The sequence below is a fragment of the Felis catus genome, chromosome A1 (genome assembly GCF_018350175.1).
Source record: "Felis catus isolate Fca126 chromosome A1, F.catus_Fca126_mat1.0, whole genome shotgun sequence".
In the NCBI taxonomy this organism is placed as follows: domain Eukaryota; kingdom Metazoa; phylum Chordata; class Mammalia; order Carnivora; family Felidae; genus Felis; species Felis catus.
This window is the reverse complement of record NC_058368.1, coordinates 139385488-139403221: the sequence shown is the minus strand read 5'-3', so window position 1 is coordinate 139403221 and position 17734 is coordinate 139385488. Positions and strand designations below refer to the sequence as shown.

The 17734-nt window shown below is 39.2% G+C and overlaps 1 protein-coding gene across 7 annotated transcripts in view; it reads left to right on the top strand.

The window, feature by feature from the left end:
• Positions 1–17734, top strand: part of ANKRD31 (ankyrin repeat domain 31) — a 138044-nt gene that overhangs the window by 118859 nt on the left and 1451 nt on the right. For 3 of the 7 annotated variants that reach the window (XM_045062113.1, XM_045062121.1, XM_045062123.1), the window contains 3 exons: positions 5635–5775; positions 12026–12128; positions 13135–14497. In XM_045062113.1, the coding sequence (XP_044918048.1) occupies positions 5635–5775; positions 12026–12128; positions 13135–13325 (435 nt within the window). In that variant the 3' untranslated portion in view covers positions 13326–14497. Of the gene's footprint in view, positions 1–5634; positions 5776–12025; positions 12129–13134; positions 14499–17734 lie in introns of those variants that run through there. The other 4 variants (XM_045062133.1, XM_045062116.1, XM_045062118.1 and 1 more) reach the window with 4 other exon arrangements.

Below are 17734 nucleotides of genomic sequence, written 5' to 3'. Positions count from 1 at the left end.
CCAATTATGCGTAGATTATTTCTCTTTAGTGCATCACTTAGTTCTCTAATTTTCTCCTCATACTCCTAGATTTTTTTATGTCTCTTTTTCTCAGCTGCTTCTTTTTCCATAATTTTATCTTCTAGTTCACCTATTCTGTCCTCTGCCTCTTCAATCTGAGCCGTGGTCGTCTCCATTTTAGTTTGTAGCTCATTAATAGCATTTTTTAGCTCCTCCTGGCTGTTCCTTAGTCCCTTGGTCTCTGTAGCAGTAGATTCTCTGCTTTCCTTTATACTGTTTTCAAGCCCAGAGATTAATTTTATGGCTATTACTCTCAATTCACTTTCTGTTATACTGTTTAAATCGTTTTTGATCAGTTCATTAGCTGTCATTATTTCCTGGACGTTTTTTTGAGGGGAATTCTTCCATTTCGTCATTTTGGATAGTCCCTGGAGTGGGGTGGAACTGCAGGGCACTTCCCCTGTACTGTCTTGAATAACTGGTGTTGGTGGGCGGGGCCGCAGTCAGACCTGATGTCTGCCCCCAGCCCACCGGTGGGGCCACAGTCAGACTGGTGTGTACTTTCTCTTCACCTCTCCTAGGGGCAGGATTCACTGTGGCATGGCGTGGCCCGTCTGGGCTACTTGCACACTGCCAGGTTTGTGGTGCTGGGGATCTGGCGTATTAGCTGGGGTAGATGGGCAAGGTGCACAGGGGTGGGAGGGGCAGGCTCAGCTTGCTTTTCCTTTGGAGATCTGCTTTGGGAGGGGCCCTGTGGCACCGGGAGGAAGTCAGACCCGCCAGAGGGATGGATCCACAGAAGCACAGCGTTGGGTGTTTGCACAGTGCAAGCAAGTTCCCTGGCAGGAACGGGTTCCCTTTGGGATTTTGGCTGGGGGATGGGCGAGGGAGATGGCACTGGCTAGTGCCTTTGTTCCCCTCCAGGCTGCCCTCTGTTGTCCGGAGCTCAACAACTCTCCCTCCTGTTGTCCTCCAGCCCTCCCGTTCTCCGAGCAGAGCTGTTAGCTTATAACCTTCCAGATGTTAAGTCCCGCTTGCTGTCAGAACACACTCCGTCTGGCCCCTCCGCTTTTGCAAGCCAGACTTGGGCTCTCCTTTGCCAGCGGGCTGCCCCTCCGCCCCGGCTCCCTCCCACCAGTCCGTGTCGTGCACACCGCCTCTCCGCCCTTCCTACCCTCTTCCGTGGACCTCTCATCTATGCTTGGCTCCGGAGAATCCATTCTGCTAGTCTTCTGGCAGTTTTCTGGGTTATTTAGGCAGATGTAGGTGGAATCTAAGTGATCAGCAGGAGGCGGTGAGCCCAGCGTCCTCCTACACAGCCATCTTCCTCTGGAATGTTTTTATTTAACTTCATTTTTGAAAGATAGCTTTGCTGGATATAGAATGCTTGGTTGACACTTTTTTTCTTTGTACACTTTGAATATATTATTCCACTGCTTCTGGCCTCCCTTGTTTCTGGTAAGAAGCTGGCTGTTAATCTTCTTGGGGTCCCCTTGTAAGTAATGAGTCATTTTTCTCTTTTGTACATTATTTTCTCATTGTCTTTGACTTTCAGCATGTTTCTGTTTATGAACTTTTTCATGTTTATCCTACTTAGAAGTCACTGAGCCTCCTTCGAAAAGTACAGATTAATGTTTTTCAATAAATTTGGCAAGTTTTTAGCCATTATTTTTTCCAGTATATTTTCTATTCCTTTCTTTTGTCCTTCTAGTACTAGAAGTCCCTCTAGTAAAGTTTTCATTTTAGTTATTGTACTTTTCAATTCCATACCTACTACTTGGTTCTCTTTTTTAAATTCTGTCTCTTTATTGATATTTTCTATTTGATATGACATTGTCATCATTCCTTCCTTTACTTGTTTAATTATGGTTTCCTTTAGTTCTTTCAATATTTTTATAATAGCTGTTTTGAAGTCTTCGTTAAATCCAACGTATGGTCACTCTCACAGATGTTTTCTGTTGCTTTATTTTGGTGTATGTGTCTTACTTTCCTGTTTTCCCACATCTGTCATCATTTTTTGTTGGAACTGGACATTTTAGATATTTTTAAATGGGTCATGGATTATAGCAAATTTGCGTACTGGCTTCCACCTTCTCTTAGGCTTGTTATTGTTATGTGCCTGCTTATTTAGTTACTGGATAGATTGTTTTAGTGAGGTTATTTTTACCTACTATAGTGTTAAACTTTTGATATTATATCACATGGACTTAGGCCTTGGCAGGTCTCTCTGTGTCTCTTTCCCTGACCATACCTAACCATCAAGCTCCACTTATTGCTGGTTCATTGTTCTATTGTTTTCAACAATGACCTGAAGCATAAATTGCTACAGACTAATCCAATCAAATGTGTGCTCCTTTGAAGGGATAGTTTTTGAGGTCAGTGTTGGAGTTTTATTCTGACTTTAAGAAGTCTCTGCCCTACTATCTATTTTCCCAATTTTCTCCTGAAAACTAGCCAGCATACAGCTTAGCCTGTATCTCCAATGAATCCACCAATTTACTTTCAATTGCCTTTTACCACAACCTGTACTGCCTTTAAAGTGCCTTTGAGCTTGAACTTCTATGTTCTGTTGCAAATGAAGTCATTTCCTTTGGAGGAGATTAGGAACCATCTGTTTTAAGGCTTCCTTCTTTTCCCAGGCAAAATCTCTGTACCTTAGCTCGGGAGCTGGGTGAGAACACAGCAGCTTTTCTTTGAACGGCACCCCGGCTTTAGTAGTTGAGCATTTAGCTGAGGCAGGCACAGTAGCTTCATGCCTTTACAGCTTCTCTCTCCTGATGTGAAACCACCACCTTTTAAGCCAGGCAAGGGTGATCAGGGTCCCAGTAGTCATAGTGACACCATGCCAAAGGTGGAGCCCCTACCTCGCCAGTGCAGGCTATGCAGAAGGGATCCCCTGCCTCTTTTATTTTTGTTTTTCTTTAAAAATGTTTTTAATGTTTATTTTTGAGAAAGAGAGATAGAGTGCAAGTGGGGAAGAGGCAGAGAGAGAGTGAGACACAGAATTGGAAGCAGGCTCCAGGCTCTGAGATGTCAGCACAGACCCCGATGCGGGCTTGAACTTACAAACCATGAGATCATAACCTGAGCCAAAGTCAGATGCTGAACTGACTGAGCCACCCAGGCATCCAGCCTCTTGGCTGCACTTACCTTCAACTTAACCTTAGCAACAAATAGCTGAGGGCAGGATGAGAAATGTTGATATCCTGCCCTTGACAAGAAGGTGGCCCTCTGACTAGGGGCTGTAGGGAGAGGGAGCCCTGTGTTTGTGGCTACACATTCTGGAGTAGAATCTGCACCTCACTGAACTGGGAAGGGAAGAAGGAAGCAATCTTGGTTCACATACCACAGACTCCCTTTTTTTTTTTTTTTTAACCTAATTGTCATAGATTTAGCTGAATAGATGTCTATTTGCTGCATGCCTTTATGACCATTTTCAGAGATTTAAACGATTTTTAAATGCTTTTTCACCTGGGAGTGGATCCTCACATTGTCATGCCAGAAGTTGATTCTAGAATATTTATATTTGGTGAGACTTCTGATATAGTTAGGTTTAAATTTATCACATGACATCTGTTTTCTATTTCTCTCATCTCTTCTTTGTTCCCTTTTTCATTTTTTTTTTTTTGTGTTCTATCTCTTTTGTTAGTTTATTAGCTACAACTCTTTTTACTCAGTTGTGGCTTTAGAGTTTATAGTACATATTTTTAACTTCCCCCAGTCTGCCTTTAAGTGATATTGTACCACTTTATGTATACTATAAGAACTGCAAAGTAGCATGCTTCCATTTTTCTACTCCTGACCTTTGTGTTATATATTTTACCCAATGTTATAAATTCCATACTGCATCATTATTTTTGTTTAAGCAGCTAATTATCCTGAGATTTAAATAAAAAGAAAAATATCTTTCTTATGTAATTACTGTTACTGTTTTTCTTTTCTTTGTGTAGATCCTGATTTCCATTTGCTATCATTTTCTTCTCTTGGAGGACTACCTTTAACATTTCTTGTATTGAAGGTCTTCTACTGATAATGAATCCTTTTGATTTTTGCATGTGTGAAAAAGTTTATTTTACCTTCATTTTTGAAAGATATTTTTGCTAGATACAGATTTCTAGGTTGTAATGGTTTTTTTCTTTGAGTACTTTAAAGATGTTGCTTGACTGTGTTCTTGATTGCATTGTTTTCAACGAGTAATACACTGTTGTCCTTAACTTTGTCCCTCTGTACATAATGTGTCTTTTTGCTCCTTCTGGCTGCTTTTAGTGACTTTCTCTTCATCTCTGGATTTAAACAATTTTGATTATGAGATGCATTAGCATAATTTTTTTTCATGTTTCTTATACTTAGGGTTTATTGGATTTCTTGAGTCTCTGGGTTCCAAATTTGAATCTCAGATGTGGAAGAATTTCAGCCAATTTATTTCTTCAAGTGTTTTTTCTTCCCTCCCCGCCTTTTTTAACCTCTTATTACACACAGATTGGTTGAAATCATTCCACAATTCACTGATTATCTGTTCATTTTTTAAGTTCTCTTTTCTCGGTGTTTCATTTTTATGCAGTTCCTATTGCTTTATCTTTGAATTTTCCAATCTTTTTGTTTGCAATGTCTAATCTATTATTAGACATGCTATTCCCATCTAGTACTCTTCATCTCACACATTGTAATTGCATCTGTAGAACTTTGAGTTGAGTCTTTTAAAAAATATTTTCCCTGCCTCCACATAACTTTTTGAACATGTGGAATATGATTATAATAACTACTTAATGTCTTTATCTGCTGATTATAACATTCTTATCAGTCTTGGTCATTTTCAGTTGATTGCTTTGTCTCTTCTGTATGGGTTGCGTTTTCCTACTTATTTGCAGGCCTGTTAATTTGTTATTGAATCCCACACATTGTGAAATCTACCTTGTTGGATGCTGGATATTTTTGTAGTCTTATAAACATTTTATATATTTGTTCCAAAACACAGGTAAGTTCCTTGGAAACAATTTGATCCTTTTAAGTCTTGCTGTTAAGATGTGGTAGGCAGGATTGGAGCATGTTTTCAGTCTAGGGCTAATTATTTCTCACTACTTAAGTAAGTTTCTTCTGTGTACCTTACCAGTGCCCCACCAGTTTTGAGGTTTTCTGTTGGAAACAGGCACTATTTTTGCCCTTTCTGAATGCCAGGTGTCATTACCTCTAATCACTACTCAGCTGAATACTCAAAGAGGACCCTCTGAAGATCTACAGAGCTCTCTCTCTTTGTATTTCTCTCTTCTTCAGTACTCTGTCCTACAGACTCTGGGCACTTTGCCTTCCTATACTCTGTTCTGCCTCTTCACCTCAGGGAGTCCACAGGCTTTGCCTGGATCCCCTCTCCCTGCACCATGACTTGGAAATTCTCTCAAGTCAATGGCTGGGACACTTGGGAGGCTCACCTCATTAATTTCTCACTTCTCAGGGATCACTGTCCTTTGTTGCCTGATGTTGTTTGGTATCTTACAAACTATTGCTTTATATATGTTGTCTATTTTTTGTTCGTGTTAGGACAAATCTGCTTCCTCTTACTTCATCCTGGCCAAAAGCAGATGTTCACATATTTCAGGTATTTTTCCTTCTTAATTTTTCTTTTATTTTTCACTTCAGGAGACTACTCACAAAGCCAGTGTTTTATTGAGTGGTAAAATTAAGGTAGAAAATGGTCAGATTTATCAAAATCCAGTCACCTGGCTCAAGGATCTTCTAGGAGACGACAGTTACGTGACTTGGAATTATGCTTGGAGTAAGGTGGGTCATTCTTAATTTATCTGTAACTTCATATTCAAATAGAAATGTACATTTTTATGATAAAACTATTATTTTTAAGAAATCTGAACTTCTCCAAGCTCGTTTATGTCCTCATATATCCTTAATACAATATGCTACGTGCTTTCCCCTACAACTCTTGTTTAACAGAATTCCCCAGGGGCAGACTTGGACAGCTGACTGAGCCTCTCCATCCTTGTTCCTCACCTAGTCTCAGAAATTCAAATGCCCTGATTCCCCCCTAGGATTCCCCCAGGTGATTTCAGGTCTTTGTGACTCCCTAGAGAAAATTTGGGACCTCTGATGTATTGATAATTAATATGTTAGTATTCTGGTGCAGTGAAGGAAAATCTTCCCCAAGACCACAGGAAGGAGCAAGCAGCCTAAGACCCACAGAGGTTATGCTGCACTTTTGTTTGAACTCAGTCTTATCCATCAATTGCTAAACCCCCAAAAAGGAATACTTGTTTTCATTCTGACTTCCCAGACTTAGTAATCTTCCCCTCAGTTCTGTCTTCTGAGTTGTAAGCCCAGTTTAACCACCAGTTGAAGACAATTAATGACTGACACCTTTGATGGCCAAGATCAGCCACCTCCAGATATCCATTGTCACACTTCAGGGAAGAGTCTTGGAATGATTCACCCAGGAAAGTGTGAATCATCAGACATCCACCATTACTGTTAAACAGAATTGCAGATGCCTTCAGCCTCCACTAGCCATTACAGTAAGCCTCAGTGTACTAGTAATAAAAGGCCCAGTTTCTTCTCTCCTTTTTTGTCCCACTTAGCTCTGCCCACCCTCCCTCCTAGTTTCTCCTCTCCTTCTGCATCCCTAAATTGCTTTCCAGTGTTCTAGACCTTTGTGTCAGGTGCTTCCAAAATTGTGTTGTAGTTCCCTCACTTACACCAATACATCTTGGATTTTTTTCTACTTTATAGTCTTTATGGGTTTTTTCTTAAAGGTTTTTTCTAGTTGTTTATTTCCCACCCCTGGAGTCACCAGGCCACCTGCTTTCAATTTACCCTTCCCAGTCCTTTCTGTGGATTCATAAGTCATATTTGCATGTTAGTAATTAACATTTTACCCTTGGAAATCCCTTTTTATTAAAAAGTTTCTCAAACTTGTGATAGATTTTATCATTTTGTTGAAATAGTCTATGCTCACAGCCTGAATATGGTTCTGATTTCTGTAGTTTAGTTTTTTTGAGCTCGACATGCCTCTGCTACAGTGTGCCCAGTGATGACTCAGTTCTCCCACTCTTTTTCTTTATTGGAACTACTGCATTTTCTGCTTTTGAATAGCTGGCTGTGACATCATTTGGCCCTCACTCTGTACTTAAGCCTCATTTATATATCACATTGCCTATGGTCTTTTCTCATTGGACATGTCAGTTAGTCATATGGTTTAATACCGAGGTGATAGTGAAGTCAAAGGCGAATGTGGGTGCTAAAATTAGAAGAATTATTGGGTATAAGATATTTGTACAGATTATCTAAGTAGGCTTAGATTTTTTTTAATATTCAAAAATAGTCTTAAAAATTACCACAGGGTGCTCATGTACTTTTAATAAATACCCCAAGCTGAGAAACACTACCCCAGTAAAAATTTTTGCAGTGTTTAAAACCCTCTTTTAAAACTTAACACAGAAACCTTTGCCTCCTCTTATCTTGAAGTAACTCCTGAATTCACAGTTGCTTCTGAGTGACAGGGCGTTTTGGCTACATTGGTCAATGTGAACATTTCTCCTGACTCATTCTGAGAATGCTGGTGTGGCTATAGGTCCCGGAGTGGTTGCTTGTCAGGCAAGAAATGCCAGAAAACTAGGTCTTATCCTGCCTCAGACAGAATGACAACAGCCACTAGACACAGAGATGACTCATACTTCCTACCCAAGCAGCTGGGCTGCTATACAGGGAATTCTGATGCTTACTCCCACTGGGCATCACTGATCCCTCTCACTCCTGCAGTCTCCTGACTATTAGGTATCATCCTGATATGGCAGAGTGATCTCTGGGAGGGAGACAGGAGACCAGGCTGGTTCCCGGTTCCACTCGTGATAAGTTACATGATCTGGGAATGTTTTTCGATCCTGCCTACACATTGGAATCACTTGAGGAGCTTTTAAAAACTGCTAATGCCTGGAGGACCCCAGCTCCATACCTTCTGATCTAATAGTCTTGACTGAAGACCAGGTGGCAATATTTGAAAAAGCTTTCCAGGTAACTGTAATATGCAGCCTAGAGTGAGAATCACTGATCTGGATCAAGTCACTTAACCTTTCTGAACGTCATTTTTCTTATGTATGAAATGAGTAGTAGTGCTAAATGGTCTCTAAAGACCCTTCCAATGTGGAAATTCTAGGACTTGGATAATTATGTGTGATTTATAAAGGCTTTTACATGTATTCTTTCACAACAACCCCATGAGGCAAGAAAATTAACTATTTTCTCTATCTATGGATGTAAAACCAGAGTTATAGGAGATTAAGTGAGTTGATTACCCCCAAGGCCAGCAAGTGCCAGAACTAGGATTAGAATCTGGTCTTTTGGTTCCCTGTATATTATTTTCCACATTTACAACAAGTAAGGACAGAAGGACATTATTTTCTACATTTACAACACAAGGGAGCCCACATTCCTTTCATTGGAAACCAGTTGCCGTGAACTGAAAAGAGCACACAGTGTTACCTAGCTGTCTTTGTGGATTTATGCAAAACCTCATTCTTGTGCAGCAAAAAATTGCTCACTTCTAGCAGAAAAAAATGCCTTTCTGTGATACAATTGGGGTAGGAAATTGTAAGAATGGCAGTGACCGTTCATTTTGTGAATGCTCAGGACTGGATCTTTGCAGATGAAGAATACACTGCCATTTTGGGCAGTGACTGAAGGAGCAGTGACCGCTCTCTTGGGCAAACATACTTTCCATCCAAATGACTCACTCTCTGAGTTTCGACCCTTATAAATTCACTGTTTTGGATCTAGTATTAACTTTTCTCTGTGGTTACCCCTCACCCTAACACTTTCTAAAATAATTCCTCCCACCACCATGATTAGGAATATCAAGGTAGGGAAAGGTTGAGGTAGGAGTATAGAAAGTGATGGGAATTGTTGATCTGGACAGCCAGCCAGCCTCATTGAGTCAATTAATCATTCCCAAAGTGTCTTAATTAACTTAAACGTCTGTGAGTCCTGCTTCTACTCTGGAGACGTGGGCCCTTTCAAAATACAAATATCCAAGAGGTGTGAATCCTGAAGACTGTAAATAATATGAAAGGCCTACTGCCCTTCTCTTGCCTGGAGCTACATAGACTGCCTGGGGGAAGTGGAGAAGGAAGTGGAGAAGGCTCTAGGATGGGGATTGGGAAGAGGGGGGCGGTGTGAAAGTGAACCTCACTTCCATCATATTTCCCCAGGATCTGTCTTTTGTGGCAGTTATTATACTTTTATCCTCCCTTCTCAAATATTTGAGAATTATTTTAATTTTTTAGCCAAATATGTCTTGGTGTTACAGTGAACCTAAAAGAAAAACCTACAGTTTTTTTCTGTTTCTTTGCTCTTTTCTGCCCCCTCTCCCATCCTCCAACAAAAACAATTTTCCTTTCCTCTTTCTTCCTTTTGGGATAGTGTAAATTTGTTTAGACTTGCTTCATAAAACTTGAAATGGAAGTAAAACAGTCATTTGATCATCCATGAACAGATTCCCATTAGTCAGTACCAACAAATGGTTTTCCTGAAGACATACGAAAAATGGACTGATACTTTCAAATAAAATAGAGCCCCAGCAGGGAAGTAAATTCTTGGACACCTCTTTAATGTTCAAAGGCAGGTTATGTTTTATATTTTCTCTTGATGCGTTAGAACATAAGATATAGAGAAACATTTGTTACTGCAGTTAATGACAATTGAGATTGTACTTTATTTCTTCAGAGACCATACCAAAATAAACTTAATTAATAATTTCACTTGGCTGATTAACTACATTTCCAGAATAGTGGCTAACTGAATCATGCATCTACCTCACACACACACACACACACACACACACACACACACACAAATGCACACCATTTCTTTCCCAAGTATAATATTAGGAAATCACAATGAACTAATTTCTGAAGAATAATGGACCTTCTACCTAAAAGCCTCAAGGAAAGCATCAGTGGCCTTCGGATGAAGCACTCCTGTAGTTATACATTTTAGAAAAGCAGGACCACCACAACCTGCAGATAACTCTCACGGCATGCATCTTACCCTAACTCCGGCTTTATTACTGTTCTCCTCTGGGGGGAGGTGGCATCCCACCAGCTGCCCCTCATCACAATGGGTTTTGAGTGGTAAAGTTGTCAAGATTGCTGGCAGCTATGTAGTCCAAGACCCTAAAAACCTCACCAACAGCTCATCCTACATGCCTCTATCAGAGCAGGCATACGAGCTAGATTTGGATTCCAGATTTAGTTTAGGATTCATAGTTTGAGTTATATGCAAATATGATGACTGTTGGCTCTTATGCTTTAGACAACTAGAGCGCAGACACTATTATGAAATGGACAGTTTCCAGGAGTGACTAGTGCCTGTTCAGTTTGAGGTCTATATATTATTATCCTCATTCAATAAATTACCCCCACCTTGAAGAAACTAGATCTTTAACTCCGTGGATTTTCTGAAAGCTGTGTTCTATGTCTGAATTACCCCTAGTGCTATGTTTAAGACCTATGCGGACTCATGGCTTCTAAGGCTACTAAGGTACAATTTTACCACTTTATATTACCCAGTACTAACTGATTAAAATCTGCTTTAAATCTGAAGTACAGGTGAGAATATACTGAGCCTGCATATTGATGGGCCTGTAAGGTATTTTGGATATTATCAAGGCACAACGTGAACAAAATCTGTTGTTTCTAATTGTTAGTTGTTGGGAGAACTGACAGATGGCATTCAGAGGCCTCATCTCTCCTGTGGCAGGTGGGGATGGGTTAGCACAGTGGGTCAGACAGATCTGTTCCATTTCCATTACCAAGTTTGTTTGGTCATGGGATTGAGCCCAGAGGGTGCCTAAACCTTCCAGATTCCTTATGTCTGCCTCATTCTGTTAAATAACAGCTTTTATTGAGCACTCAGGACATGCTCGACAGTATGCCAAATGCTTTTCATGTATTCTAATCCTCACAACAGCCTGATAAGCTTGGAGGTACTCGTTTTACAAATGCACAAACAGAGGCTCAAAGAATGTAAGAATCTTGCTTAAGAGCTCAGACTGCAGAGGTTTTCCCCCCAGGATTGTCAGGCAGTATGCGAAGTGCTAAGAGTATAAAAATGAATATGACACAGACCTTGTCTTCAAGGAGTTTATGTTAATGGAAGCAGACCTCTTAACACATAATTTCATTTAAATGAGATAAGTTCCTTGACAGAAAAATAAGCGCAGAAATTATGGGGGTCTAGAGGAAGGTTATTGCCTAAGTTTCTAGAAGTTCTAAGAAAGCAACCTGGAGGAAGGGATGTTCGAGTTGAGACTGGATGGTTTAGCCACAGTGAGCCTAGCTTCTGAGGCGTATTATTAGGCTGCCCTGGAACAAAGAGTGGAGAACCCAAGGACCCTGTGGCAAATGTTCGCCAGTGTGCCTCAGCCTAGCCCATTTGTGTGCAGGGATCTCTAAGATCTGACCTTCAAGGCTGATAAACAATAGCTAAGTTCACAAACAAACCAGAAAAACCCAAAAAAATTGGATGCATAGTCCTGAAATGATATTAATTTGAACAGTTAAATGTCTTATTTCTTGAAAAGTACTATTAACTTTTGTGGTTTAATTTTATTAGTACAACGCTACTTCTTTAACACTATAAAGTAGCCCATGCTGGTTTAATGGTTGTTTACTAAGTGAATGGAAAGAGAATTAATGATAAAAAGCAGGGGTAACAAATTTCTTCTCTAAAGGGCCAAATAATAAAGATTTCAGGCTTCATGGGCGTATGGTCTTTGTCACCAATATTCAATGATGGTGTAGCATAAAAGCATCCATTGATTGTAAGTAAATGAATGGGTATTTTTGTGTTCTAATAAAACTTCACTTACAAACAAAGGGGGCAGGCCAGATTTGTCCATGGACTATGGTTTGCCACTCTGTGATAGACAACAGTCAATACTTTACCAAAGTTACAATTTGCAAGAGAGACGTGTATTTGCTTCTTTTGAAATGTAGAATTTTTGAATTCTGTGCTTACTTGTGTACAGGTAACATATCTGGGGAAAGAGCTTGTAAAGTATGTTTCTGAGGAAATACCCGTACCCTCAGAGCCAAACATGGCGCCTCAGCAACATCAACCTTGTCTTCCAGGTACGTGCAGACCAACACCCATTTCTTAGTTGTGAGGAAAGTGCCCAAAGCTACTGAGAAAGCACTCCTTGTTTTGTATTTTCATGCATGTAACATTCAAATAACCATTCTACAGTGAACAATTCAGTGGCATTTAGTACACTCACAGTGGTGAGCAACCACCACCTCTGTGTAGTTCCAAAACAACTTTCATTACCCAAAAAGAAACTCCACACCCATTCAACAATTGCTCCCCTCGGTCTACTTTCTGTCTGTATGAATTTGCCTGTTCTGAATGTATCATATAAATGGAATCATATAATATATAACCTTTTGTGTCTGACATCTTTCATTTAGCATAATGCTTTTAAGGATCTTGCCCTGAAGGACATTCGGTTTCCCTTTTTTGGAAGTAGTGCTGCTGTGAGCATGTCTATACATATATTTTAACCTGGTTTTAGTTCTTTTGGATGTATACCTAGGAGTGGAATTGCTGCATCATATGGTAATCATATGTTGAAGTTTTTGAGGAACAGCCAAACCGTTTTCCACAGCAACTGAGTCATTTACATGTCCACAAGCAACATACAAGGGTTCCAATTTCCCCACATCCTCACCAACACTTATTTTCTGTTGGTTTGTTTATAGCACTCCATTTTTAAGCATAGTTGATTCTAGGAGAATTTTTTAAATGACACCTTTTCTCACAATTCCATTCTCTAAATCTATATTATACTTACTTTGGGTAGATTTTTAAGTGTCATATAAAAGGAAAAATGGTACTTTTTTCCTTCCTGCAGGCATGATTTGGTTAGTTTTCTAAAATCAAGTACTAAAATAAATCTTTGCTTGTTAGTGTAAACTAATGTGCTTTATCTGGTGGAATCAACTTTAACCCAAGAAAGCTGAAGAGAATGTCGTCTTCATTGTTAGGCAGCAGATTTTGAAATGATCTGGGAAGAGGCTGCACACATTTCTATAAAACAAATATAACTAAGTCTCTGTTACCCTTTTCTTTTTCCCCCAGTGTCCCTGCCTCAGACCAGTTGGGGACAGTATAAGCAGAAATGGAAGTACAATACAGAAGATGATAGTTCTGTGACAACCAGAGTCAACAACCAAACAGAGATTACTATCATTAAGCCCCTAACCAGAGTCTCCCCAGGGCCATCCTTCCTACAACAAACCTTAATAATTCCAAGGACTTTCCTTTCCTAACTTTATACCTAATCCACTGTAACCTCCTAGGGTCCTTCTTTGTCTCAAAAACTGGCTTTAGAATAGGATGCATTTTCCCCATTTTTCTGAAGATAGCCTCAAGAGTGCTTTTCATCATTCTGGGAGAATAGATCTGGTAAAACACAAATTCTCTCTCTCTCTCTCTCTCTCTCTCTCTCTCTCTCACACACACACACACACACACACACAGGAAAGTCAAGCAAACCCTTTATCCTCCTGGTTTCTATCTAACCTCAAGAATTAGAGCAGAAATACAGCATCTTCCCTATTTCCTATTTCACAGAAGTTACCTGCTCCTCAGGTTTCTTAGCTCTAGGCAGGCATTTCCAACCCTAGCCATTTCTCTCCTTCCTCAGAGGGCTCATGGTTCCCCTGCTAAGTGAGCATGAAATAAAAAATGGGTTCTGAACTGCTGCTTCTGTTGCCTGCAATATAAACAAATTTCTAAATCGTAAACACTGTTTACAGAAATACTGAATTTTCTTTCCTTTAGATATTTCACACAGTGTCAATGCTAATTTGAGAACTATGGAGTGCCGATATGGGCCTAGGATGCTTCAGGTCTCTGCTGGCATTCTGTAGGCTGCTGTTGGAACTTTATTTGAACCTCTTTAATTTAGGACTCTTCTGTACCTGGTTTTGTAGTACCTGACAGAAATCCAACAACCTGGCAGATTAGAAAAATGTAAACTCTATAACCTTATTACAAGCCAACCATTGAAGAGAAAATCTTTTTCCCTCTTTTGCATATCAAAATGTCATGGAAATTGTGGATCTGACATTCTAGGATACACAAAGTTTGAAGGAAAAACAAGGCCTTACAGATTTCATCAGCCTGCTTCGTATCATGAACATAATCTGTTCTCTACACTTTTTAATGGTCACACTCTTCAGAATAGTGCTTTCTGGGAGTAAGGAAATTAGGAAGACCTATTTACATTTCCCAGACCTAGGGTGATTATGCATCCCAGCTGGGCCAGGGCAGTCCTTAATCCAGCAAATTTATTAGTAGCACTCCCTTTGACTTCCAGATGCGCCTTGTTTAGATGACCTAGTATAGGAACCAAGCAAATAGGTGTTGGAAAAAATGAAATTTGGACAAGGTAAAAAAAAGAGAAACTCTCCAATTTCATTTACTTTTTTTAAAGTTTTTATTTAAATTCCAATTAGTTGACATACAGTGTAGTATTAGTTTCAAGTGTACAACATAGTGATTCAGCACTCCCATACAACACGTGGTGCTCATCACAAGTACCCTCCTTAATCCCTGCCACCTTTTAACACATCCCTCCACCCATCTGCCCTCTGGTAACCATCAGTTCGTTCTCTATAAGAACTATATAGATTCTTACATACTGTTGTGCAAATAGATGGTCAAATTTTATGCATAACACTATATTATAAATTTTTTTTTAACATTTATTCATTATGGAGAGAGAAAGAGAGAGACAGAGCATGAGCAGGGGAGGGGCAGAGAGAGAGGGAGACACAGAATCCATAGCAGGCTCCAGGCCCTGAGCTGTCAGCACAGAGCCTGACGCGGAGCTCAAACTCACAAACCGTGAGATCGTGACCTGAGCCAAAGTCGGACGCCCAACTGACTGAGCCACCCAGGTGCCCCAGCACTCTATATTATAAATAATTGCTGGCTACCTAATCTTAACCCCCTGATGGACTGAGATCTTTGAGTTCAGAGAGACTTTTCTGGGGTTTTTCTCCTTATTATATTCCCCAAAGACTAGCACAATAGCTTGCCAGTAAATGTTCATTGAATAATGTTCATCAAATAATAATGAATTAATGGATACATGAATATGATCCAAAGGACTGCTGATTTAAAACTGAATTTACTTGTGATTGACTGTCCTAAGAAGTAGACATGCCTAGATCTCACAGGCTTAATGGAATTTGTTGTGAAGAATTCAACAGATTGTAAATAGGATTTCGGTTAGGTAATATTATCTCCTTTATCTGAATTTTCGACATCTGACTGTGAGATAGAAGACTAATGGCCCTTCACATTTTTTCAACCAGATACTTAAAAGAGAGCTATATCCTTCTACTTCCCCCTCTTCATGATAAATAATAAATCTGTTTAGTTTTGGTAACATTTCCTAAACCTCTTTAATCAGATGATGTCAGCATTTCATGGGACAAATAGCAAACTCAATAACTAATTTATTTCTTCATATCATTTGGAATCATGGTATCAAGAATATCCTAGGGGCTCCTGGGTGGCTCATTTGATTAAGCATCTGACTCTTGATTTCAGCTCAGGTCATGATTTCGGTCATAAGATCGAGTCCAGTGTCGGGATTCTCTGTCTCCCAGTCTCTCTGTCCCTCTCCCACTCCCACTTGGGCACACGCATACTCAATCCCTCTCTCTTTCTCTCAAAAAAAAAAAAAAATCCTGAGTCACGAAGATTAGTGATAAAAGTTTTTAATCTTGTTGTTTTGAGACTTTATCCAATGAATCAGAGATGATGGAAGAGCTTTATTCTTAGTCCTGCACAAAAACTAGTCAAGTTGGTAACTCAGGTGAATGTGTTGGTGGACTCCAGAGTGCTAGAATGTGGTACAATAACAGATTTGAAGGTATATGCTATTTGTAATTAAAGATTTTAATCAGGGGCACCTGGGTGGCTCAGTCGGTTGAGTGTCCGACTTCGGCTCAGGTCATGATCTCGCCCTCCATGAGTTCAAGCCCTGTGTCGGGCTCTGTGCTGGCAGCTCAGAGCCTGGAGCCTGCTTTAGATCCTGTGTCTCCCTCTCTCTCTGCCCCTCCCCCACTCTCACTTTGTCTGGCTCTGTCTCTCAAAAATAAATAAATGTAAAAAAAAAAATTTTTTTTTAAAGATTTTAATCAAACACCAGCCTTAAAAAATGAAATTATGTTGGTGAAATCCTGATATATATATATCACTAAAGTCCTTAGAAGCTATAAGATGGAGTGAATCTATGGTGCATTTTCCCTTGAAATTTCACAACTTCCTCCTAAGCCTCTGCCTACTTGGCTGTAGTTTCTCTTCTGTGTTATTGAGGAAATCTTCACTGATATTTCAGAATAAATTGGAAGGAAAAAATGAACATTCCCAAACTTCTACATAATTTGTGATCACTGTGTACAAACATATCAATCTTTTTTACAGTACTTAAAAAAAAAATCTGTTAATGCAGATCACAATTCATTATTTACTCAGAAAGTGAATCTTACTTATATATATCTATGTCCCCTGTCAGCACAGTAGTAAAACACTCAAAGAAAATTATGTCAAATGTATTCATCTAAGAAAAAAAGAGTATCTCCTGAAGTCTTTCTTTTCCCAAGCCATCATTTAATGCATATTAATTATATCATTTTCTTTCATCATTTCTTCATTTGAAAATAGAACATGCTTTTTCAGAAAAAAAAGATACTCTTTTTTGATTTTGCTAAAAACTGTCCTTGACCTACTGATAATATGTTGTAAATAAATTACTTTAAAGAAAGTGTTTTGTTCGTTCCAGTGCTATTACTGTGCTTCATTGCTCTGTAAAAGTATGTGTAACAGAGAGAGCACAAACATTCACAGGTGCTTCTGTTTTATGTGGTTAAGAACTTCTTCAAACTTAAACACCTAAGGAAGATGGGTGTCTGATAACAGAGCAGAAGGTGTTTATTTCAGCTCCTGTTGATGATTCTTGATTGTTTTTCATTACTTTTAATCATAATTTTTTTCATCCTAGTATCATGATTAACTTTGACCTAATTCTTAAAGTGGAGGATATATATCCACTGATAGGGGAGGAAAGAGAAGAAAACTAATTTATGTGTTGAGCACCTGCCGTGTGCCAGGCCCTCTGCCAGATTGTTTTACATACCTTAGGCCTTTGATGAGTTTCTTATTAGTAAAACTCCAGACCTGATGTCTGTACAACACAGAAAAAAACATGAACGCTTTACATATAAAGTCAACTGTCTCAAACCCAGTTCAGCTTAAGAAACCACGTATAAAATTTATTTTCCCATAAAGAAAGGGCTTAAATAATTTAAACTTCAAAATATAATGTCCAAGTCTGTTTCTTGATTCCAGTATAGTTTTCACAGATGGCTTTTGATCTTATCAATATAAATCTATCTCATACTATTAATTTAGTTTTAAATATCAAATCACCTAATACTCTACCACCATGTTTAGCCTTTAGAATCCTTTTATTTTAAAAAGGCATTGAATTTTGTATTTAAATAGCTGTAATTGACTTTTTCCCCAGTGTAACTATAGCAGATGTACTTTTACAATCTATTAAAATAATTCCTAATCATTTTCCCTTTGACTGGAATTATACTTCTTGTTCAGAATGAGAATGTGTATGTATATATATACACACTTCTGAACAAGAAGTATA